General features: G+C 37.0%; 2 protein-coding genes and 1 pseudogene across 3 annotated transcripts; 1 reads left to right on the forward strand and 2 right to left on the reverse strand.

The window, feature by feature from the left end:
- Positions 1-1,553: 1,553 nt before the first annotated feature.
- LOC143877481 (mitochondrial-processing peptidase subunit alpha-like) lies at positions 1,554-14,572 on the forward strand. Of its 2 annotated transcripts, none has more exons than XM_077379536.1 (13): positions 1,554-1,701; positions 3,494-3,751; positions 3,842-4,138; positions 4,257-4,424; positions 4,574-4,741; positions 4,906-4,986; positions 5,117-5,183; positions 8,156-8,253; positions 10,697-10,769; positions 11,023-11,093; positions 11,191-11,240; positions 13,546-13,658; positions 13,759-14,572. In XM_077379536.1, the coding sequence occupies exons 1-13, from the start codon at positions 1,666-1,668 to the stop codon at positions 13,812-13,814; spliced, it is 1,536 nt and encodes a 511-aa protein (XP_077235651.1). In that variant the 5' UTR covers positions 1,554-1,665; the 3' UTR covers positions 13,815-14,572. The 2 variants fall into 2 exon arrangements, with proteins under 2 accessions (XP_077235651.1, XP_077235652.1); XM_077379537.1 differs by having other exon boundaries at positions 4,909-4,986.
- A 1,278-nt stretch (positions 14,573-15,850) lies between these two features.
- Positions 15,851-16,936, reverse strand: LOC143876627 (putative CCR4-associated factor 1 homolog 11 pseudogene; annotated as a pseudogene).
- A 2,149-nt stretch (positions 16,937-19,085) lies between these two features.
- LOC143877482 (ubiquitin-conjugating enzyme E2 variant 1C) lies at positions 19,086-26,185 on the reverse strand. Its single transcript, XM_077379538.1, has 5 exons — positions 25,974-26,185; positions 22,150-22,289; positions 21,110-21,235; positions 19,385-19,565; positions 19,086-19,345 (listed from the first exon to the last, which is right to left on the reverse strand). The coding sequence occupies exons 1-4, from the start codon at positions 26,005-26,007 to the stop codon at positions 19,425-19,427; spliced, it is 441 nt and encodes a 146-aa protein (XP_077235653.1). The 5' UTR covers positions 26,008-26,185; the 3' UTR covers positions 19,086-19,345; positions 19,385-19,424.
- Between the last annotated feature and the right edge of the window lie 511 nt (positions 26,186-26,696).

The following is a 26,696-nucleotide window of genomic DNA, read 5'->3' on the forward strand; positions in this document are numbered from 1 at the left end:
AAGAGAGAGGAAGACACATAGGGCGTCGATTTAAGATATTTGTGGGTCGATTTATCACTGCCCAATTATAATTTTCATTTTCATTATTCTTTATAATTTGAGATCTCCCCTTTTACCTCCATTTGCAATTCCACTATTATATTCCATATGTTTGTTCTTTATCACAATGCGAGTTTTTTATATGGTGTTAGCATGTACTTGCACATTTTCCTAAATCGCAGTTAGGGCCCACATGATTAGATGATCCAAACTATTCATTCATTTATCCAGCCCCATCTTAAATATACCATGCCAAATCATTCCCATCAAATGATCCTAACCCTCCGATCTGTTGAGGGATGCCATTTTTCAGAAATCTCTTCTGATCAGAGGATCAATATCATCCTGTGGATGATCCAATCAAACGGATGGTTTGGATGATCCAATCATGTGGCTCCACTGCCATTTTCTAAAAATATGTACAAAATATGTTGGGTGATGATAAATTCGCACATACTGTAGGATAATTCGCATCCCTTTGTAATGTGATTTGACGTAAAAAAGCGTTTGTCTGCCATAATTCATCCCACAGTGGTGCGAATTATCCTACATTGGGTGCGAATTTACCATCTCCCAATATGTTTGGATATAATATAAGAGAAAAGGGTTGCTGCGCTATAGTGCAGCTAGGCTTAGTTGCGCTCGAGCACAGAAACAGTGGGGTGGGTGATCCTAAGCATTCACTTGGAAGGCCCCATCATGGATGGGGGGCCTACCAAAAATCAGCTCCACCAATGGGTGTCCATTTGTGGGGCCAAAACTGTCCATTTTTTGCCCCACAAATGGACACTCTAAGGTGATCCAATGGAGCCGATTTTTGGTGGACACCCTACCCATAAAAAGGCCCATCAAATGAATGCTTTGGATCCCACCCAAAATGTGGCCCCACCCTGGTTCTGTGCTCGAGCGCAGCAAATGCATGCTCATAATATAATAGCAAAATGATATATTTTCCCCCCTTTTTCACTTGTGACAGCCCCTCTAGTGTAAGGCTCTGTTCACTTGCATTCCCGGGAAAGCAAATCCTTGGAAAACAACCTCTTTTTTCCTTGACAAGACCTTGACAAGACAGAATTGTGGTGTTCACTTGCTTTCCTGAGAAAGTAACAAGCTTAGGTGGAAAATGTCAAATAAAGACATGGAAATTGCCAAAAATGATGTGGAAATGTCTCTTTTCTCACTAGTGTGGGAAACCAAATTCCACTATTTTGGTCGGATTTACTTTCCCGGGAAAACTAGTGAAAAAAGTGGGCAAGCAGTTTCTCGGGAAACCTTTTCCTGCACAGTTATTGCGCACGTGAACGAGCGCGGGAAACTTTTTCCTACACAGTTTCCCTGGATTTCTTTTCCTAATGCCACGTCAGATTGTCAGGAAACCTTTTCTTTTCCTTTTCCGGGAAAACAAGTGAACAGAGCCTGAAAGACTAAAAGAGTAGTCATATTATTATTTACACTAGAATGGGGCTGTTTCAAGTAAAAAAAGGGGGGATAAATATATCACTTCACCTATTTAATCCCTCTCAAAACGGAAACCCTTGTCTTCCCGGCATTTCCGTGGTTTTCTTGCGCTAGTTCGAACTTTAGAGAGCGGGCAAAAGAGCGAGCAGAAAGTTAGGGTTTTGGAGAATGTTCCGAGCTTCCAAACGATTTCCTCTTCGCAAGGTTAGTCTGCATAGCTTTTTAAATCCCTCCCCAATCATATTTTCCTTCATTTTTTTTCTGCATCTCATTCCCTTTTAATCTCTTCTTATCAACTATCGTGGTTTTCGTTCATTTCTTTCCATCAAAGAGAATGATATGAGGAGACGAAAAGGGAATTTGATTGCACACTAATTATTATTATTATTATTAGGGAAATGTTATCAGCACTACTGTATTTTGATGAGGGCACTCCTCACTTTATTAAAAGTACGGTATGGCCCGCACCATAGGATGATCCAAACCGTCCATTAGATGGGCAACAACCTAAATAGGTTGTGCCCCAAAAATCATTTCCACAGGTTGATCCTAACCCTCTGATCTATAGAGGGTTAGGATCAACTCTCTAACATTCAGATCGGAGGGTTAGGATCAACCTATGGAAATGATTTATGGGGCACAACCTATTGAGGCTGTGGCCCATCTAATGGACGGTTTGGATCATCCTATGGTGCGGGCCATACCGTACTTTTAATAAAGTGAGAGTGCCCTCATAAAAAATACAGTAGTGGTGATAACATTTCCCTATTATTAATACTGTTATTATTTTCTGATGTACAAGCACATAATTTAATGAAACCAGGCATAAAAGCCTTAATTATCTAGCTTAAACTGGATTGCTAGCCATGTTATTATCCACATCAAACACACTTTGATAGTAACTTAAAAACATTCACAATAATATGCATTTCATGCTGATCAGACTTGCATGGAGAACCGATGTCTACTAGCATTCAAACAACTTGATAATATCCATCTGGACACGGAAATAGGCAAACTCTTGAAACTTATCAGTCCGAAACATCGCTATCCCTCTGGCCATGAAGAAATCTCCCATGCCACTTGACCACTGAGATATCCCTCGTCTCCTCGTCCATACCCCATAAGGTTTGGACTTTGGAGTCCCCTTGTACTTGGTCAAGTTGATCACCAGTGAGTAAGCAAACCATGCATTGTACACGCTTCATGTCGTAGAAGTAGAAGACTTGGGCACGAGCAACAGGAGCGGAGAGAAGGTTGTTATGTGTCTTAGCATTTTTACTAAATCAAACTTGAAAAAAGGGTATTTGAAATGCTAGACACATTTTTTATTTTTTATTTATTTTTTATAGGTTCAAACAATTTGAGTACTAAATTGCTTATGTAAGGAATAGTTAATTGTTACATTTTTTAATGTTTAGAACTTGTACATTTTCTATTTCCGTATCTCACATGTTTTAGTGGCTATAGTTGACACCGTTTCTTCGATTATATATGCTTTTACTTGGATACCTGGGCACACAAATGCATCTTGATTTGTATATGCAAGCTTTCAAGTTATCATTGTATTCTTTCCTGTCTCTGTGCTCATCTAGTCATCGTTAGAATATCGAGTGTATAACAAGGGAATTCCTCTTGTTAAACAATCTCTATTTCAGACAAATGTCAATATTTCTAATGGACAAAACCTTGACGATCTTTTTTTTCCCATTTCTGGTGCAATTAGTATGTTATTTCAGGCCTTGCAGCTGGCATTCCACATTTTTTTTTGTTATTCTTCAATTGTTTAGTGTGGTAGTGAATCATATATTGAACTTGTTAGTCATAATTCCCAATATGTTTCAGCACACTCATCTTCTAGTTGTTTTGTTAGTTTGTAGTTAGGTTCTGGTTGCTTTGCCAACTCTGCGTGCTTGCATCTTAGTAATACATTTATACCGATACATAAGTCTTTTTATGGCCAAACTTACTCTCTTATTGAATTATCTCTGTGTAGCTTCTTGATAATGAAAATCTCGTGAGGTGTATAAATACACGTGCCCCATGTAATCAAAGTCAGGAAATTTCCTCCCAATATTCATCACAAGAACCACTTTCATGGCTTAAGGGAAGCTATGCGAAGCGATTCCCTCCCCTTTTTCATCCTCTACCTGGCCTCAAGCTTCCTCCTTACCTCCCAGACTTTGTGGACTCATGCCCTACTAAGATCACAGAACTTCCGAATGGTCTGACGATTGCATCCGAGGATTCTCCGGTAGATAATTTAGCCTTTCTCTCATTCATCTTTGTGCTGGTTTTCTTTTTTGTGAATACTTGATTTCAAACCTTTTTTTTTTAATGACAGGGCCCTGCTGCTTGCATAGGATTATTTGTTGACTGTGGTTCCATATATGAGACGGAGCAATCGACAGGGTTTACACATCTTTTGGAAAGGATGGCATTCAAAAGCACAAAAAATCGCAGTCATTTGCGTATTGTACGCGAGTTTGAGGGTACTGGAGGCAATGTGTCTGCCTCTGCTTCAAGGGAACAGATGGCCTACAGTTACGACACATTAAAGACCTGCCTGCCAGAGGCGATTGAATTGCTTGTTGACTGCATAAGGAACCCTGTGTTTCTTGAAAGTGAGGTCAAGGAACAGGTCAGGACAATTTCCATATTTTTTTCACCTTTGAAAATAATTTCAATATGGTTTTCGGTGTCATATTTTGTTTTCCGGTGCCTTATTTTCTTTTGGTTCTATGATGTTGACAGTACAGCTGACCAAAGTCAAGACAGAAATTAAAGAAATTTCGAACAACCCTCAGCAGTTTCTTTTGGAATCACTTAATTCTATTGGTTATTCCGGTGCACTGGGGAAACCACTGATGGCACCTGATTCAGTGTTAGACAGAATAGATGGATCTGTTCTTGAAAATTTTTATTTCGTAAGATCCGCTTTGACCTTTGCCTTATGTTTTCAACTGATACGTATGATTCTAACTCTGTTAACGTTGTGACATTGTGACTGATATGCGGTTTTAAGCCAAATCATGAGGTTTTCATTACTTTCTAACAGAAACATAACAAATAACAGGAAAATTTTACTGCCAAACGCATGGTTTTGGCAGCATCTGGAGTGGATCATGAACAATTATTGGCTATTGTAGAGCCTCTCTTGTATGACTTACACAGTGGTCCTCCCACGGAGGTGCCAAAATCTCTTTATGTTGGTGGTGATTTCAGGTATAGAGCAGATTCTCAGGTAATTTTCCAATGTTTGGCATACTCTTATATTTCATTTTACTAATGTTTCCTCTTGATTCTTATGTAAATTTTTTTTTTTTTTTTTTTGAAACGGTTTGATTCTTATGTTTCATTTGGTCTACTTGTTTTTAGACTGTCTGACCCGTCATTCTCTTACTACAGAAGACTCATGTAGCACTGGCTTTTGAAGTTCCAGGAGGTTGGCGTCAAGAGAAGGATGCAACTGCCTTGACTGTTTTGCAGGTATTCAATCTTTTATTTGTTGCGTTTATAATGCGGGATTTTTTTTTCCAATGATTGAGATGCTTTATATACTGTCTGTGCTTGTAAGTGAATATATTTCAGTTATCTGAGGGCAGTTGAAATGTTACAGACTCTTATGGGTGGTGGTGGTTCATTCTCTGTTGGTGGTCCGGGGAAGGGGATGCACTCTCGACTCTGTGAGTTATCAGCTAATGTTTAATACTTCTCAAGTGAGGGATTTAGTTTTATTCTTCATAGTTGTTTCAATCTTTTGTAATCTGTCTTGAGGGGCTATTCAAGTGAAATTTTCACATGCCTATAGTACAAACTATATTTCTGTCTTAAGATGTTCATAATAATTTGCCATCTGACGGCTGAAACAAGCCATATGATGTTTTTTTTCTTCAAAGAACTGATACGGTTTAACTTACATTTCACTTTGGGATGACAAAATAAATTTTTTTGTAAAATGTCAAAGGTAGTTACTAATGGCTGGAATTCTTCTAATGATTATCAGAATTAACCTGGACTGATTGTGTAATATTTGCAAGCCATAATCTCAATGTCATTAGCACTAAGAAGAGGAGAAAATTTAGGGAGGCACAGCTAGGAAAAAAATGCACGGAGGCCTTTCAAGACGAGGGAATAAATCTGAACTATGCCAGGATCGATCCATCTAGATCCACTGTATACATGATCTTGATTGACCATGGATCCAACTTTATTCACTATATTTTTTATGATCATAATTGGAAAGAGTTTGCCACATTATTGATCTCCCTTTGCTTGTGTGTAATCTGACCTGTGCTTGAATGAGCCAGTCGCTGATACCATCAGGCAGGGCTTTATTTTGTACAGCCGGTCGCTTCCTGTCCTAAATCTTATCACCCTCCACCATTTTTTGTTTGGTTTTCCTTGTTCATCTTCTTATTTGATTATGAGGCTATGACCAGTGTCCGGAAACACAGTCACAGGGTCCAGTTGGGACTAGCCCAATCATCTTTGCGAGTTGGCTCAGCAAGTCAATGTGGAACCCGTTTGAGTAGGTGGAAAACGTAAAAGGAAAATAGGAGTGGCAGAAAAATACCAGGAGGAGGAGGAGATAGGGGTTTGAGTAGAAGAATTCTTGGACTTTTGTGTGTTTGACCAGCAAAGGGGAAGTCAAGAGTTTCAGAAAAAAGATGAAAGGTAACTAATGGTTAACATTTCTTCTATTAACCGTCATAATTAAACTGGATTGATTATATAGCCTTTGAGCCATGATCTCAAGGTTATCAGTACTAAGGACGGGAAAATGCTGGGAGGCCTTCAAGTGAGGGGAACCTGCACAAGTCTTCAAATCTTTACAAGGTCAGGTTTTATCCGACTAGATCCGCTGTATTTGTGATCATGGTTCACATGTATCTACCACATGATTGAGTTCTCTATTGATGTGCTGTTTGATCCATGCCTGAATGTCAAAGTCAAGGATATCGTCACGCAAGGGTATAATTTGTACAAGAGGTCATCCATCCTTCTTCCACCACTTCTGTTTTATTTCTTCTTCTTCCTCTGATAGTTTTTTTCTCTGTTTTTTGTCTTTCTTTTGATCATCAGATAATGAAACTATGTTCACTATTAAAAAACAGAGTCCAGAAAAAGTGCACAGTTGTATTATTGAGTTGCCTCAATCAGTTAATGTGGAACTTGGCTAAGTGAAAAACAGAAAAAAAGAAAAAAAAACTGCAAAAAGAGGTAAGCGTGAGAAGAAGACATACAGGATTCTAGGTTCCTTTTCTTTTGTTTTATTTCTTCTTCTTCTAGTCTTTTTTTTCTTTTTCGTTTTTTGCCTTTCTGTTGTTCATTAGATAATGAAACTATGTTCACTGTTAAAAACAGATTCACTCAGTTGTATTGTTGAGTTGCCTCAGTGAGTCAATGTGGAACTTGGGTAAGTGAAAAGAAAAATGAAAATGAATAAAAGCAGAAAAAAAATGCCCAAAGGGAGGAGAAGTTGCCTTTCATTTCTTCTTCTTCCAGTTGTATTATTGAGTTGCCTCAATCAGTTAATGTGGAACTTGGCTAAGTGAAAAACAGGCAAAAAAGAAAATGAATAAAAGAAAAAAAAACTGCAAAAAGAGGTCACCGTGGGAAGAATAGATATAGGATTCTAGGTTCCTTTTCTTTTGTTTTATTTCTTCTTCTCTAGTATTTCTTTTTCTTTTTCTTTTTTTGCCTTTCATTTGATCATTAGATAATGAAACTATGTTCAGATTCAGTCAGTTGTATTGTTGAGTTGCCTCAGTGAGTCAATGTGGAACTTGGCTGCCAAGAAAATAATTTATTTCAAGGTAAGGGATTCGCCCTCTACTTCTGTGTGTGTACGGAGGTTGGGCCTGTAGCTCAATGCTGTGTAGGGTTTGTTTCTCAACCTTGAGGTCTCAGGTTCGATCCCAGCTCTCTCACTCACACATCCTAAAGTTTATTAGCTTCTTAAATGAATATCATATTTATCTTGCTGCAAATTACTAATCAGTAATTTTATATGTATGTATGCGTATGGGCGTGTTCCCATTTTCTAGATTTTTAGGGGTTTCATGTCAAGCAGCTCGTATCCGTGTTGATACTCAGACGCACGAATCCGTGTATGTATATGTATAATTTTTTGAAGTAATGTATATGTATAATTTTTTAAAGTAATGTATATGTATAATTTTTTAAAGTAATGTATATGTATATATAGATATAGATACATACATAGTGAGTGTGCCTACAACTCGCCATCCCTTTCCAAAAAAAAAAAACCTAGTCACTCGTCTCGTTGGCTTATCAATGCCTTCAAAAATTAACTGATTCAGTGGTCAGCCAGCTTATATTTTGAAAAACCTACAAGGTCACTCATATTTACAACTTGGGAATCATATCCTGGCAAAAACAAGTTGACTTGCCTGAATTCCAAGTCTGAGCAGCTAGTTTTTAGCACTGACTATGATGATACTGAGAAGAAATGAGATTCTCTTATGTTATCAATTTAAGCCATTCCTATTTCATTTTCATTCAAAATATTATTATTGATATATGGAGCAGCATTTGTTAATGATTTTTGACACGGTCTTCTCTTATAGAAATAACTTGAGGTACACATTAGTATTGTTCTTAGTCTGGTGTACTATTGTGTTGATTCTTACAGATCTCCGTGTGCTAAATGAACACCAACAAGTGGACTCCTTCTCGGCTGCTAGTAGTGTATACAATGACACTGGTCTTTTTGGCATCCAATCGACTACAGTAAGCCTTTGCTCAGAATCCATGATAGTGAAAGTTAATGAATTGTCATAATTACAAGTTGCATTGGTCCTTTGTTTACCTTTATAATTTGAGTAAAAAAAACGAAGCTTCGTGTCGTACTTTTTTCCAAATGGATGTAGTTAAATTCTATCTCTTTTAATTAGTTTTTTTAATGGCATCTCTTTTGGGTTTGATCTGAATATGCCAGTATTTGAAATTGTTTTTTGCTTCATAACTCTAGCAAAATGTTGAGAAATGGTTTTTTGACTTTTTCTGACAATATTTCTTTTTTTATCTAAAAAATCTGATTAATTGTAATTGCATATAAATCAAAACTTTGTTGTATTATGTTTATAAGGAAAAGAAAGTACTGAGTTCCAACAAACCATGTGTCGGCTGATTTTGGAACCGTGTAAATAGAAACCTTACCACTGGCAAGTCCCAAAAGAATTGGCAAAAGCCCATAAAATAAATGTCATTTAGGCAATCAATCAATCCCGGTGATCCAAACATATCATATAACTCTGAAGGCATATGTGGGGATTATGATATATTAATAGGAGCACAAATTACATTCGTAGATGGCCTCTTATATAGTCACAAATACCTCCGTATTTTTCTAAATGATGCATTTTTTTGCAATATTTTGATAAAATGACAAAAACTGAAATTATACTGAGATTTTAAAAAAATATCATGAAATTTTCATTTTTAGTTTTTATTGTGAAAATACAACGATAATTTCACAATATTTGTTGTTTTTATAAATTTTAAAATTTTATGTGAAGTTATCTTTTAAATATTTCTATTTTTCCTTTTCTAGATATAATCCTGAAAATAACAAAAAATGAAAATAATTCCTAAGACAAATATTTACAATTTCACAACGGTCAAAACTCACCCCCATTTAAAAAAAAATACAATTCCACATAAAATATGCATATTTAGATTATACAACTCAGCTAAACTCAACTAAGCCTTTGTCCCAAACTAGTTGGGGTCGGCTAATGAATCCTTTAGAAAATTTTAATGAAGAAGGAAAAAGGATCTATCCAGCTCAAATTGACTAAGTCCAATCCTAACACTAGTTGGGTTCGTCTACATGGATCATTTTCTTCCATTCTATCCTATCCAAGGTCATGTTCTCTGTTACCCAAGTCTAATCCTGTTATGCATATTTAGATGTAATGATGTAATAAGCCATGAAAATCAGTCTCAACAAGTCCATGAGAATTGATCCGATTATTTTTATAAACTCACCCTTTTTTCTAATTTCTAGTTTTATGAATTCTCTCTCTCTCTCTCTCTCTCTCTATATATATATATATATATATATATATATATATATATATATATATATATATATATATATATATATATATATTGTGAGAACACAAATAAAAGAACTGACCAAAGAAAATATAAAAGCAGAGGGAGGTAAGATACCAATAATAGGTGCTGTTAGTGTCAAATATTATAAAGATCTCTGCAAGAATTAGAAGTTGAATTACCGCACGAAGAGTTATTATTATTCAGGTCAGGATTCACACATCTGAATCTGTTTTTGCACGGGATGGTTTTATTTTATCCTATTGTAAAAGAAGGGAGAATTGTGTTAGTGTATTTCAGTTGCTCAGATTCTTCAGTTTTGAAGGTCTAGGATTCCTTTGGGTAAAAAATCATACTGCTGCCATGGTGGGAAAATATATCTCTCATATTTTATTAAGGTGGCAGTAATATTTATGCGAAGACATCCAATTGATGACTAAAATATCCCTGAAACTATAAGTAAGAAATAAAATAACTATTTGTTGGATGAAGAAAACCTTGCTTGATCCGTGGAAAGCCTTGTTTCCTATAAGAGAATGTTATATTTTATTAGGTTTCCATAATTAGGATAGCAATACTTAATACAGTGGTTGGGAAGAAGTATTTAAGTGCCCTTACAATGATAGTGATTAGTGACAAAAGGATAAAAATGTTCTATTAATTGTTGTACAATCAAAATAATGCAAATACCACCAACCATTTTTTTATCTTTAGTGAAAACCACATATATTCCCTAAGATCATGATATTTGTAAGAGTCTACTCTGGTCCATGAGGGATGAAATATTCTAATGAATCTGAAGGTTGGGATCTTCTCACCTGATTCCGTATCTTTTTACCTAAGTGTAGGGTGCTCTTGTAATGTCGTTGCTCGGGCAACCAAACATATCCCCCACCAATAGATGGTTATTCATACTTTCGATGACATTTCAGATTTTCACAGAGATTGGTTTATACTTTTCATGCATTTGGAGGGAAGTGAATAATTTATAGATAATTTACCTGTAGAGCTAAAAGTTTTATTTCAAAGGTATCCTGTACTGGGTATGTTTTTCTGTTAAAAGAGCTTCAAAAGCTTATCATCTTTTCTCATTTATTATTTCTAACTATTACAGGGATCTGATTATGTGTCAGAAGCCGTTGAGATCGCAGTAGATGAATTATTGGCAGTTACAACCCTTGGGCAGGGTAGGGCATCATTTCTTAGGCCCTGTTCGTTTAAGATTATGCCAACCGATTGCGCGTCCAAAACCAATTATTCGACTCAAATTTATGTTTAATTTTGAGTCCAATAATTGGTTTTGTCCTCACAATCGGTTGGCATGATCTCAAACGAACAGGGCCAGTAATATCTGATTTATAATTTTCTGAGGACTGTCACAGCTTTTTTTTTTGAATTGACAGCCTTTTGTAATCATATATTTCTGATTATTGGTTTTAGTTACTGAGGTCGAACTGCATCGAGCCAAAAATGCTACCAAATCAGCTGTTTTGATGAATCTGGAGTCCAGAGTAGGAGAAATATTATGGGTGTTCAAATTCCTGCATATTTTTGTTTCATAATGCTTCTGTAGATTTTTTTAATATTTGTTTCTTTCTTTTTATGCAGATGATTGTTACCGAGGACATTGGGAGACAAATATTGACCTATGGGTGCCGGTGAGTTACTGATTCCTAATGGGCTTGTCCTGTTGTTTTTTGCCGAAAACTTTTCAAATTATCATTGCTTTTTTAATAGTTGTAACTGGCATTTCAATGGAATCTGCCGAGTCAGAAAAGTGCCTACAGGTTACAGATTCTCACTTACTGGGATTTGAGTGATCTCCAATCCATTATTCTCTCAATTACAAAAGTCTCTTCTTACATTGGGATCTTTTTTCTATAAATCCCTTATTTTCAGAATATAATAATATATCAATTAGTCATTGAAAATCATGAATTAGCGTAAAAGTTTGATTTTTTTGACGAATATTTCTGAGAGTTCCATAAAAGCTATTTTGTTGACAAAAATGATCTATTAGCAATTCTAAAAATGCACTATTAGTAATTCTAAATCATGCGTTGTTGCCGAAAAATATTTTAATATTAATGTTTCTAATATTAAAAATGATTTTTTTTACATATCGATTCGTTTGGTAGGTAAGCTGGGATTGAACTCCCGACCTCTAGTCCTCTAGGTCGCCTTTGATCATTGAGCTAGTGGTTCAATCAACTTATCTTTTACACATTTTTTATTTAGGCAAAATGATATAGGGCCTTGCATTTTTCTTTTTGTTAGGTAAGCTGGGATTGAACCTGCGACCTCAAGGTTGAGAAACAAATCCCTCAACCATTGAGCTACTGGCCCAACCCTTATATTTTTTCATATTGATATAAAAACAAAGTGTATTTTTGGGTCAAAATATAGCTTTCCTCAACAAAATAGAAACATAAGTTTTGGGTCAAAAAAACATCTTTCTTTCAAAATTAGTCAAAAGTGTATTTTTGTCAAAAGAAATTAGTGCCTGATGCTTCATATGTAGTAAATAGGGGTTTATTTGGAATATTTTTCAAAAAAATCAAACGTTTAGGTTAATTCATGATTCTTGATGACTAATTGGAATATATTTACAACTAAGGGATTTATAAGTAAAAATCCCTATTATAATACAGGCACTGGATTTTTATTTTTTTTAAATGTTACAGGCACTGGATTATAATAGATGCATTCTGTTGAATAATAGTTAGCTGACAGAACTTCTGGTGTTCAGTTCTATACTTTTACACACTTGTCGATCCATCACTTTATGAGATTTATAATCTTATATTATGTGATTACTGCAGCATCTGCTCTACATGGTGTAACAAAACTTGGCCACAATATCATTCTCCAGTTTGAAACATGAGCTATTGATGGATTTCATGTTTTCTGTTTCTTTTACGAATTTACTATCATTGTCATAACAGAAAAAAAATAAAATTCAACAGTGAAACCTGATCCAGCTTATTCTCAGTGCACCCTAATAATCATCGAACTATGCTCAAAGAATTTATGATATATTCCAATCTCGGATGCAAACTTGTTGCACTGTGGAACGAACCTTAAAGTGCAAACACAAGTTCCATGTACTGCACAACTTATGCTTAACATTGTAGACTTCCTTATGTCACATTTGCCCTTGTCAATGAGACACTGAATACAAATTCCTATAACCGACCATGATATGTATAACAAAAGGTTTATGCAGAATTATACAAGGTTCTTTGTGTGCTTTGGAGAATTAATATTTTCTTTGCCAAAATTATCTCTGACCTTGACTCCCTCACCAACATATTCTAGTTCTTACGTTATTGCTAATATAAAGCACAAAACTCTTGACCCGACATGAATGATGGACCCAGTTACAAGTTATTCATTATTCAGCTAGGCAGTATTCATCACAGTTTGATTGGGTGTGGACCCTGCTGGTTATGTTGAGAGAAAATGAAGTTCCATATCAAGAAATATCCAAAAAATGCAATTCCAGTGGAGCCCATTTGTATTGCTCTCCATGTGCACTAGGGGAGTATTTATTCATTAGTTTATCTCACCACACAATTGTAATCTTTCAAGTAGGTCAGTAAGTCATATAAGTTCTATTGTGGAACACATGCATGGCCCACTTTGGTCAGTTATTTCAATTATATGTACTGAACTTTGCTTTGCATTCTTTTTCATGAGTTTTTATATGATGCCCGACCGTCAAGTACCGTCAAAAAGGTACCGCCCTTGATATTTGATCCAACAGCAGCCCACTTTTTAAGAGGCTGTTGTTGGATTAAATATCAAGGGTGGTACTTTTGAAGTACCACCTTCACACTACTTCACGGTCGGGCACCATATAATTTCTCCTTTTTCATATTTAGTCAAAGGCAACTTGATCTTAAATTATATGTGCTTTAAAAATTATTCTAATGATGGAAGCTGGACATTTTGGTTTCGCAGGAAACCAGTGGAGCATTTCCTGAAAGCTGTGGATGAACTGACTCTTGAAGATCTTGCCGCATTGGCACTGAAGATTTTGTCTTCACCTTTAACAATGTGCTCTTGGGGAGATGGTATTCTCTAATCTTTAATATGATATTCCCAGTAACCTACAAAAAAGAAAAAGAAAAACTATTTAAATAACTGTCTTCCATATTGCATTTACTCTTGCAGTCGATCGTGTCCCAAGCTACGATTCTGTCTGTCAGTATTTTCAAAAAGCAAATTGAGCGGCAAAGACCTGGACTATATTTTTCTCCTATTCCAAGCCTTGGAGGATTGAAGGTTCAGAGCAACCCCAAAAGAACAACAACAAGTATCAAACTTCTCATCATGCACTGAGACCCATTGATAAAGTAAGTTATGTACACAGACTCTTCCTGATATGCCTTGCATTTCGAAAACCCTGAATCCAATTGAGAAAGAAACATGGAACAAAAATTATTTAACTTACCGACTGGGTCAGAGAATCTCTGGGCCTTGGGGATGGGAATTTTGCAAGGAATCTTGTGGTAGCTCATAAATTTTATAATCTCATATACTTGGTGATACTCTTACCAACTGGGTCAGGAGAATCTCTGGGACTGGAGGATGGAAATTTTGTAAGGAATCTTGTGGTAGCTCATAAATTTTATAATCTCATATGCTTGGTGATACCCTTACCAACTGGGTCAGGAGAATCTCTGGGACTGGAGGATGGAAATTTTGTAAGGAATATTGTGGTAGCTCATAAATTATATAATTTCATGTACTATGGTTGATGATATTCCTACCAACTGGGTCAGGGGAATCTCTGGGCCTGTGGGATGGAAGTTTTGTAAGGAATCTTGTGGTAGCTCATAAATTATATAATTTCATGTACTATGGTTGGTGATGTTCCTACCAACTGGGTCAAGGGAATCTCTGGGCCTGTGGGATGGAAGTTTTGTAAGGAATCTTGTCGTAGCTCATAAATTACATAAACTCTCATATGTTATGGTTGGTGATATTCAATATTCTCTACCTTGTATTCACTGGATTTACCAGGCATTCCAACATAATAATGATAGATGAAAAAGATCCCAAAAGAGAGGATACCATAGTTTAAATTATTAGTTGCATCTTGCATGTAATATGAAGATGGACCAATTACCAATGGGGGACAGACATTAGGCAAAATTATCAACAGGACCCATGCTTTTCAAAAATTATCAAAGGGGGACAAAAGAGGTCTTGTCAGTAAAAGCTGGACGAAAATGTCCTTTGGCATTTACAACACGTTTTGACTGTGGTTTTTCGTTCTTCTCTCTTCTTTTACTTTTCCATTATCACCTTTTTTATTTTTTACTCTACCAGTCATCTTCCTCCTTGTTCAGCCACCATTGTTGGTGGCAAATCTTGAAAACTAGAATGTTGAGTTCTTACCATTTATCTCTTTGTATTTATGTTTTGTTTTTAGGGTTTTCCACTGTTTTTCATTCCTCTGTTTCTGATTTATCTTGTTTAGGGTTTAAGCTATTTTTTTAGGGTGAGTTCTGGAGATAATGCATAGATGGCTTCACTCACTTTTTTGGAAGACAAGTGGTTGTATAAGAAAAAGTAGATGTAATACATGAATGGATGGCTACACATTTTTTGATTTACATAATTTTTTTTTTTGTAATAGGCAAATTGGGATGTAATCGATGAAGCACATTTAATGAAAACAACATCCATTTCTTTTGTTATTTCTATCACGCAGAATTGTAATGCCATTAGAAGAGTTGCTATAGGCAGGGGGTTTTGTAGTAGAAGGGGTTTATCAACTCTCTGGAAGGGGGTTAGTAACTCTTAAAAGTAGGGTTATCAATTTCCGAATGGGCTTATCAAGTGCTTGAAAATTGGCCGAGAGTTCTGGAGTTTTGGAAGAGGGTTTTCAAGTCTCTAGGAATGGGGTTATCTAGTCTAAAAAATGGGGTTACCAATTTCCGAATGGGCTTATCAAGTGCTTGAAAATTGGCCGAGAGTTCTGGAGTTTTGGAAGAGGGTTTTCAAGTCTCTAGGAATGGGGTTATCTAGTATAAAAAATAGGGTTACTAATTTTCAAATGGGGTGATCAATTAGTAAAAAATAGGGTTACTAAAAAATAGGGTTACTTGCATTTTTCTTCTTCTTCTTGGTGGGTTAAATTTACCATACTTCCACTATTTATCCACACATTGAATTCTCTCCCAAATATGAAATGGTCAAATTAAGCTAATTAAAAGGAACAGAAGTAAAAAAAAAAAAAGTAACTAGAGAGTGTATGTTAAGCCAGAAAAACTATTTATATATTCCTGTAATAATCAATATCTTTACACAGTTGAGAAAAATAAGAAAAATTAACAAAGACTAACAATGAATCATGAAAAGGAGAAGGAAAATAAAAATAAAAATCAATCAATGGCAGACGGCGGCTTGATCTAGCCCATACAGAACACCTGCGTGCTTCTCTGTGCCATCTGCAAAGAACTTGTCCCTCATCCTCAAGAACGCCTGCGAAGTGAGAAAGCTATCGGAACCCGCCTGGTGACATTTACCCACCGTCCGATCCACGTCTAGCAACGTCGCGACCCGTTCCAATCCCCCATACAAACTATTACAGAATCTCATCATATGCTTAATGTCATAAACCCTATCCCCAAAATATTTCCTCAATAACTTGAGAAACTCACCCATGTCTTCAGGCAATCTCTCACCCGTCAAGATCTTCAACAAATACCCAAAATCATAAGCACTGTGAAAGGTAACCCAAGTCACTGAGTAGTTCCGAGCGAGTCTAGACCACCTCATTAAATTGGCAAACTTGTAGGAATCAATCCCATACATCCTATTCTTCTCAAAGTCGATCCCCGTCTGTTTGAGTAGTTGTATGGAATCAGGGGCATGAGGGTCTGTAGCCACATTGAAGTCTCTGAAATTAAACTCCCAAATATAGCGATTTTCGGTACCGAGATCGGGTAAATTACCCTCCGAATCAGTTATGGTGAGTCCGACTTGGATTAAATTTAGGGCATCCACGTTGGCTTTGAGGATCCGATACCGGTGCTCCGGTGTCTGTTGATAGTAGGGTAAGGATTCGCCTCCGGCGGACCGGAAAACAACTCCGGGGAATTCAGTGTCCATGGCAATGTAAGAGTATCGATCGATTATGCTTTCAATCAGTTGAAACTCCATTATCAGGTTGCAGGACCATACGTCTCGGATCACAATCGGTTTCATCTTCGGATCGTGAGAGGGCATGGTTCTGTTTTTTTTTTTTTTTCTTTTCTAGGGTTAGGGTTAGGGTTAGGGCTGGGATTATCATGAGAGAGAAAGAGAGAGAGAGTTGGTTTTTATAAGGGTATATCGTATAATTTGCCGTTTATTAGGAAAGGGGGGACTTTCTAATTTAGTGCTGAGTGTTTTCTTGGAAAGTAAGAAAGCTGAGCTGGACTAGGAGACTCTTCACATAAGGCGGCTTTTAGGAAATTTTTGTTTAATTTTAGAAGGTTTGATGGGGCCTACTTATTTTGACTCCTTAGTCGTTACTAGCCAACGTGTTTCAAATTAAGGCTCAGCTCGGCTCTAGGCTCCGACTTGTTTTTTTTTTTTTTTTTCTCTGCCTCGGCTCTAAATTCGTACTTGGTTACTTTTTTTCTCGGCTAAAAAAAAAACCAATGGGGCCCACATTGTTCGGGATGATCTAAACCGTTTATTTGTTGGGCCCTTGTGTGGATAGGGTGTGCCCAGAAAATATTCTCCATAGGATGATCTTAAACTCTCCGATCTGTTGAGGTTTTTATACTGTGACGTCCATTTTAAACCTCCACAGATCAAAGGGTTAGGAAGGGAGAAGATTTTCTGGGCACACCCTATCTACATTAGGGCCCAAAAATTGAACGGTTTAGGTCACCCAAACAATGTGGGCCCTCTGTTTTTTGGATGCGCGTGCATACACGGCCTTCCACATTATAATTTCTCCTCTAATGTGAAATTGACATTGTATTGGAGGGTTAGGATCATCTTATTGATAAGATTTTGGGGGAACGGCCTAATCTATATGGGACAAAGAATGAATGGCTTAGATCGTGCAATCATGTGGGCCGCGTTGTACTATTGGCCACAATATATATAAAAACAAAGTCAAATCCTTTAGTGCAAAGTTGTCCAATTTGCGGTTTAAATTAGGCTTAAATCTAACTCTTTATTCAACCCATAATCCATTTTCATGCCTATAATAATTGGGTGGATAAGATGATCTAATTTGGCACCCGTCCCCAGGATGACACATGATCGTGGTGCCATCTGGAATTACGTCACATGTGTAAGTAGACCTGGCAAACGGGTGGGCCGGGCCGGGTGGACCCGTGGGTCCGGGTCACTTTTTGCCAGGTACACCGTACACGCAGCGTAAGATCACTGTCTACAAAATCAATGGTTAATAACTTTTCTTGGTTGAACCTTGGCTTGATAGATCAAGGGCCTAGGATCATCCGATCAAAATGATCTCCACATAATTTCGCCTCAAAGGGTCTGATCACGTCACAAGGCAAAAGTGGGCCCAATACCTTTTAAGAAAGAGCGTAAAAGAGACTTTCCTGTTATGAGTTATTGTGCGTGTGTGTGTGTGTGTGTGAGAGAGAGACCTACCCGAGAGAGAGAGAGCGAGCTACGCGGCTCAAATGGCTAAGCGGCTCTTTGCTAGGAAAGCGAAAGATGCCTGCCTCTGACTCCATACTCCATAGGGGGGATGAAGCGTGTTTTAAGACAGTCACGTGAATGCCGTGTTCCTCATTCCTCATTCAATGCTCTAGTTAATTAATTTAGGGCGATGATATTTTCACGCCCTGCAGTAGGCATGCCCCCCCCCCCCCCCCCCTATAAGGTGATTTGAGGTCAAAATGCGTTAAAGTTGGCCACTGTTCACGTCAAATAAGGTTATAAGGCGCATGCGTAACGCAGGGGAGTGAAAATATCACGTCCCAATTTAAGGGCGATGATATTAATTGGATTTGTCTGGGTCATTTCGGAAAAGCAATTTCGCATCCCTCTCTTTCACAAGAGAGAAATGCCACCTCATATGGCTCTTCACTGATGTAAAAGAGGGGCTGTGAAATGGCTACCTGGGAAATTGCCTAGACATTTCCTAATTTAATATAGAGGAATTCTAAACTCACAGGCGCATAAGACGTGATATATTAATGCACTTTGGTGAGTGATTTTCACCCAATGGGAGCGCCCTTTCAGCCCAAATTTGCAAGGGCGCCTGTGAGTTTAGAATCCCTCTTTAATATATCACTTCTTATGCATAAAATCACCAGAAGAGGAAGAGAAAGAGGGGAAATTGACTGGAACTCTTACTGACTTTTCTTGGTATTGACCCAAATAAGATTCAACAATTGACCAACGTGCTGACTTTTTTAGGCCCAGTTCACGAACCGGTCGTCACTAGCATTGGTAAGTTTTCAGAGATCAGATTAAATGAGACAAATCAGAAGGCTTCTCTCACTAAGAAAAAAATATCCACTAAGCCACTGAAAGTGAAAGTACTTCTCAATATAATAGAAAATCCCAACAGAAACCTTTCTAGATACCATGTTTTTCCCATCCTTATGATACACACAAGCAATCCAATTCATTAAAACAACACTCCTGCAATACAGTTTGGCAAAAGAAACAGATAAAAAGAAGCATGGAAGGTGAACGATGAAGCTGCAAGGTTTCCTTAGGACCGATACAGCCGTTACACCGAAAATACAAATAAACATAAACATATATATATATATATATATATATATATATATATATATATATATATATATATATTTCACTATACAGATGAAATTAACTTCTATTGTCTACTAGAAGTAGGTACCTTCGGGAGGCTGAACGAGCTTTCGGTTGTGGGGTGCTGCCATTTCCTTTTTCAGCTGCGTCAATATGTCTTCCATGGTGTATTCACGCTGCCAATTCGCCAACATTCCAAACTTCTTTGATTCTACCTGTACAAGTCAGATCAAAGTCCAACCATCACCATCACTCACAAAGGACCAGAAAACTTCTAGAGTTCTACTCTACTTGGTTGTATTTGGTTGGGTATTGTTACCCGCCCATGGTTTCCACAAATTTTTTTAAATGAACAAAACACCCATCAAAACCTTCAGCTGAGCTTCCCACCTGTAATCTGCTCTGTTACTGATAGCACATAAGCAGTTGCGTAAGAGGAGCAGCAAGGAAGCAAGTTTTGAAGAGTATCGTGGTCAGTCAAAGAAAGCTGGTTAACCAAGGACATTGGTCAACTTCCAACATGTATTTTGGAACATGGTTCAATGCATGTTTCAGAGAAAATAAGGTCTTAACTTTCAACCAGTATTTATAAGCATGGTTTTAAATCTTGGATTTCGGCCAGGGCCGAAATTTAAAACCGAAACTGAAATTTCAAAATTTCGGCCGAAATTATAAGATTTTCACCGAAATTTCTACCGAAACCGAAATTTTAAACAATATAGAAACAGACCCCTGTGCCTAAGTTGTGGCCGAAATTATAAGATTTTCACCGAAATTTCTACCGAAACCGAAATTTTAAACAATATAGAAACAGACCCCTGTGCCTAAGTTGTAACTTGGAAAGTTGTATAAGTTGTCAAGGATAGAGCCAAGTTGTATAAGTTGCTAATTGGAAGATAGTAAAGGAACATTAAAATGGGCTTGAGGAATCATATTCTTCGCCGATTCGGATGTATTTATTCTCTACTCTGAGGAGCAAGACGAGCATATGAAAATATGTAGTTGTTCGATTGCTGTCGAGCCTCTTGCTAACTTGCTACTGCCAAAGGGAGCCTTACGGTATCGAATGTGTTGAGGAGCTGATGGAACTTGGGAGCTCTTAGAATAGAGTGGATTGGTTGGGTTGATTCTAGGATGAAGAGGTATCCATCATCACTAAGTGGATATCGTTAAGGAAATTGTTTGCTGACTTTGTTTAAGGAAGGAAGATGGATTCACAGTTTTTTAACCTTGTTAACTTTTTTTCTGACACCGGAGATTGTTCTGATGTTTTCTTGCTTGTAATCGTGGGCGACTCCTGGTCCCTTGCTCATGTACTTATAAGTACGATTTATAAATATTAATGTCATCTTCCAAAAAAAAAAGGGAGAAACATTTCTGATATTTGCAATGAATATCCCGACCATCCCTATTAAAACCAGAATCTTATGGTTTACATTAAAATACTGGAGCTACGGAGATCTTCACAGAAAACCCTACAGCATGTTCCCTGGGTTCAGGGCAGGGCTGATTTGCAACCACTCTTCAATATCATGGGTTTTCGGCTGCTGCAAATCATATTTTGTCGCTCATAATTTTGCTTATTTTCTGCCGCCACCAGAGACAATATTGGGCTCATAGTCATCATAGAAATCATCTCCATTGTCAATTAAATTACCTCCATCATCATTTCAGGAACAATCATATGTTATAACTACTAATTACAGTTAAGTAGCAGGCATGTTCCATCAGTAAGAATAATAAAGAAATAGAAGATTACCACACCAGTCTCATGGTTTACACAATTCATATTGATCCGTGAATGGAATCGAACACTTGGAGGCTTCTCTGGATAATCTTTGTCACAGAAGAGCTTCAACTGATAAATGCGACCTTCGTGCACAGACTGCCACGGAATAAGGAAGCTAGTTGGATCATATAATCTCCACAGTAATATTTTCACTAAATAACATCTCTTTTTTAAAGACTAAAAAGTCTGCAATGTGCAATATTATTTATAACCATAAAAAGCACCTAATTTTTTTATAACCCTCCTCTCACCACAGATTGTGGCAGGTTCTTCTTAGCTTTCAAAGAAAATTATACCTAAAATTTTGGCCAAAAAAAAAAACCCTTCCATGTTCATTTCTTTGTTGACAACTAACACCGTGGTATTCCGGAATAAAAGATAGTCAGACGAACTAAGAAACAAGAGTGACTTTCCAAGAATAACTGAGGGCTTTAGCTTAATGATTCAATTTAAGTAACAGCCACCCTAACCTCTGGATTTTATGATCACACTGAAAAAGAAAGATTTTCTCCATTTAAATCTCACAGCCTACATATCTGTTCTTCTTTTTTGGCCAAAAAAAAAAAAGAACTTCCAGAGGGGTTAATGAACCTTGTAAAGGCAAATTGTCATCAGTAACATATTACATGGGGAAGTTCTCTGACCGTCTCAAAGTTGGACACATTTTTGTAGTGTCAGATAGTATTTTACAGTAGATATTCTAGTATTGCCAAGGTTCATAGAAAGAAATAATAGCAAAATCTAACTAGCGGAAAGAAAGATAAGTTAGACAATTGAAGAAAATATAATTGCTCTACTAACATAATTGCAAAATTCAACTAACTAAAAAGTTAGTATTCCAACCGACATCCCCATATGCTAAACACAGTATGTCAAAAGGATATAGCTCATAGAAAATGCGATAAACAAATAATATAATGTTATAGGTGCTACACTTCATGAGGCAAATAACATGGATAGAAAGTGGAACCATTTCAAACAATCTAACAAAATGATAAACAAACACATACATTGTGAGGACCAATGATGGTACCCGTCCAAGAACGCATATAAATGTCATCTCCGTCATCCATTCCATAGCTAACTGTACCATCTCCAATACCCTTCTCTCCACGTTCAAGTTCCTCCAGCAATCTGAAGTTACGTGGAACTGCACAGCAAGATAAGGATGCACAACTATCAATCATCAAATTAGAAAGTGGACTCTGCCCAATAATAAAGCTTGACGTCTATAGTATTGATCCTTTACAAGATCATTAAGACAACATTAATTTATTTATGTATTCATTTTTTTGAATGGTAAGACAACATTAATTTATAATCAAATATAAAAGAAAAAGATTCAACACATTACATAATTGTCACAAAGGGAAGATATCAGCTTTATAAGGTCATTTATTACCATGATTTCAGGCACACTACAGAAAACTCCAATAACTAAATTTTAACACCGGCACAAACATGTGTAGCTTATGCGAACTAGATTGTTTCCTCAAGAGTATACAATATCACTGAAGGTGAAAAACCATGTATCGTGGAAGTGTTCTAAACAATCAGATATAACCATCTGGTGAAGCCAAATACACATGCAACAGGGTTGATAATTGAACAAATGTTCCTTCGATTTCTTTGTTGATGTTGCAAAAATTGTACTATAACCAACAGAAAACTTGCTGGTGACTCAAATAGGATGTCCCAATGATTCATATTAATAGGTTATGCAGCTTAGATAAGGATTAAAAGCATTTACCAAGGTAAGTTCCAATACATCATCACCATTAATATGCAACTTAGATAATAACAAAAAGTATTTAGCAAGGCAAGCCCCAATGCACCATCACTTATTTTTCCAAGTTCCAAAACCCAAACACTTCCACAAGAAAATACATAAATGTGAAGCAGCTACACACAATACATTTCTTCGTAATTTTTTTAGATTAATAACATTTCTTCATAATTAATAAAAGAACAAAAAATACATTGTGATATTTCTCCAACATGTTTCAAGGGCTCCACAAGAAGCCCCAAGCATAAAGATGATAAAAAGAATCACATCAGCCATATATTGTGTCAATTCTTAGTTAAAAAACACCTTACAACTGTAGGTTTATAAGAATTTTTTATTTAATACAGTTAATTACAATGCTTAGCATGAGTGTAAGTCCCCAGATACATAATACGTGTGTATACATGTGTTTGTCAGTGAGTGCATGCTGCATGAACCGATGCATCCACGGAAGAAAGGGATAACGGTCTTTGCATACTGTAAACCCCATGTTTTACATGATACTTTGCATCAACATCATGGAGATGTATTCCATATATGCTTATGTGTAGCATATGTCGGTATGCCAAGTTTAAATCATGGTTTTAAATTTCGACCGAAATCTGAAATTTCAGGTTTCGGTTGGGACCGACACCGAAATGTCACATACCAGAAATGGTATTTTATTTCGTCCGAAATTTCAGTTGAAATTTCATTTTTTCCAACCTTTCGTCCGAAATTCCAAAATTTCACCCGGAAACCTGTTTTTTTAATTAATTTAATATTTTACTGAAATTTCGCCCGAAATTTGGTATTGAATAAAATAATGTTTTTATTGTTTCGCCAAATTTCGGCCGAAATTTCGATTCGGTGGGTCCGAAACCGGTACCAAAACCAAAATTTAAAACCATGGTTTAAATGATAGATCGCCAGCATAGCATATTAGTGGGTATTCATTAATAGAGAAGCAGATCGTTTGGCTAGGGTTGGGTTAGTCAGAGATCAGATTTCCTCCCTTCGCAAAGTAGTGTTTATGTGTTTTGTTCGTTCAATTTTTGTCTTTAGGGTTGGGCACGATGTGGTTGAATACTTGGTTGACGCAGTCACAACTCGGGAGAGTCAAAGGAGTTTTGATTGACTTTGCAGGGCATAACGTAGACTTAGACAAGAATGATGCTAAGGTAAAAGGGAGTCGACTAGGGGAGGCGATGATGACATGGAGGAGTTTTGAAACTATGATGCCACAAGGGGTCATTTGACTGTATAGGCATATATTGATGTAAATTGAGCAGGCTCACACACTGATGGGAGATCTAAATAGTAGCCATTGCACCTTTGTTGGAGGCTAATTTATCAACGTGGAAGAGTAAGAAAGAATCTATGATGGTCAGATATGTTGTTGAGGCAGAATACAAAGTATTGCACATGCAACTTGCAAACTTTTGTGGCCTAAGATTCTACCCATAGGAATGAGAGTATGAGTGGAAAACCACATGAAACTCTATTGCGATAATCATGCAGCCATCCACATCACATCTAATCCATTTTTTTCCTGAAAGAACAAAACATATAGAAGTTGATTGCCATTTTGCAAGAGAGAACGTGGAAGAAAATACCATTGCAATTCAATATGTCCGATCAGATTATCAAATTGTCAACATTCTCACCAAAGCTATTCCTAGAAATCGTATACAAAGGATTCTTGGCAAGCTGGACATGCTTGACATTCACTATCCAGCTTTAGGTGGAGTGTTGAAACATATGTGTTTATTTCAGTTATGTCTGATGTAACTTAAGTTAGGGACATTTTTGTCCTTTTGTTATTGTAATTTAATGTTAATATAAAAGAGGGAATGTCACATGATGCGAACATAATCCTATTCCATGATTCGCTTCATTTCTCCTCTTGTTCTCCTTCTTCTTCTTCTTCTTCCATTGCCTTAAACTACACTAATGAGGGTGTGGAAATATCCTACCCCATGCCACGTTTATGCCTTTTGCTAAACTTAATATCTAGAAAAGATTCTTACGAGTGACCATTTACATAATCATAAGAAGATCATTATCAGCAAATGTTGTATGAATCATAAGAAAATCATTATCATTATCAGCAGATGTTGTATGTGTTGTGCGGCAAGGAGACAATGGACCATCTTTCCATCCATTGCAGCTTCGTTATGGAGATATGGTTCTTCATTCCTGGCCTGTTTGGCATGGTTTGGGCTTCTCCAATTCATATAGTGGATCTAGTGGAGGCTTGGGTTTTTGCGTAGTGGCCTATCAGGGTTTCATGATCCATATTGAGAGTGATAGGCCCCACAACATGATACCCTGATAGGCCATGATCCTATTCTAATTTCGCAATGAATCACAGAAAAATGATGTTAGCCAACCCTCAATAAGAGCAGCGCATCCAGTACAATCTAACGTAAAAAGAAATTGAATCTGAACCCAAAACATGTCAATTGATGACCATATCCCACCTTCATAATTTTCTAACCTGAACTCTTAATTCTGATTCCCAAAACCAAATCAGAAATAAAAAGATAGAAAGTACCTAAAGATAATACACAATCTTTCCATACAACAGAAATCAATTCCTTTACCAAAAAAAAAAAAACCCCAAAACCAGAAAGGGCATAAAACCCATATGCAAAATCTGCAAAATGACTGAAACAGATGGACCTCCAAGGCTCCAACAACTGAATTAGAGATTCATAGTCAAAACCCATTAGGATTTCAGCATCAGAGTGTAACAAATTAATATGAGTCAACCAAGTCCCAGAAGTTAAACTGCACAAAATACAAGAATGCCCACACCACAGCCTATAAAGATCCATTTAAAATTGTAAAAACAAAAAAAAGACAACTAACCCACATCACAGGACCGAAATTGCACAAAATTGGATGAATAACAAACTGCACAACTTATTCGTTAACTATTTATAGGCCACTAACAATCATGTATCTGAATAAAAGGAGAAATTCAATAATAATAAAAAACAGAGACCTTATAAGCACGATTAGGAAAGAAAAAGAGAAGTAGGGTGTTTGGGGTAGGAGTCTTACCGACGACACTTGATCCTCCCGACCCAATCGTCATTGATTTCAGAGTTTTTTGTCTTTCAGAATGATGTAACGAGAGGGGGCTTAAGTAAGGCAAAAAGTGAGGAGAATCCGATGAGAGGGACGTAAAAAGAGGGCAGAGAATAAAGAGGAAAGGGAAGAGAGTGAGAGGTTGAGGGTTGGAAGGAATAAAGGCGCGTTACCCAATACTCATCTTCTACTTCTTGGCGGATGTCAAATTCTCAATGTGCTGGGCCTGGGCCTAGACCTGGGCTCAACCCTTCACCATAGGCCTCAATTTGAAGCCATGAAGAGCGCAATTATAAAGCCCAACAACTCTTTCAATGGATCCATTTATTTTTGGGTCCTTCTGGCTTCCTATGGACCACATGTAACGTGATTTGGCGTCAAAAAGCGTTTAAGTCTGTGACAATTCACGTTAACAGTGGCGTGAATTATCCTCAGGGGGTGCGAATCTATCATCTACCATGTAATAATATCAAGGGAGATGTTCAATCTTTGAACAACGTGGACCGTGGACCCCTTATATTTTGCGAGGGATTTTCGCATAAGGCATTTTTGCATAGCACTGCAACTATAGAAACCTCTATATATAGGAGTGTTAGGATCATATGATTTTTGGGGAACAGCCTATGTACGTTGTGACCCATCAAATGAACGGTTTGGATTATCCTACAGAGTGGGCCACACAGTACTTTTTGAAAA

This window comes from Tasmannia lanceolata, unplaced genomic scaffold, assembly GCF_043159265.1.
Source record: "Tasmannia lanceolata isolate RefF3 unplaced genomic scaffold, GAP_Taslan_0.1 ptg000005l, whole genome shotgun sequence".
Lineage (NCBI taxonomy): Eukaryota > Viridiplantae > Streptophyta > Magnoliopsida > Canellales > Winteraceae > Tasmannia > Tasmannia lanceolata.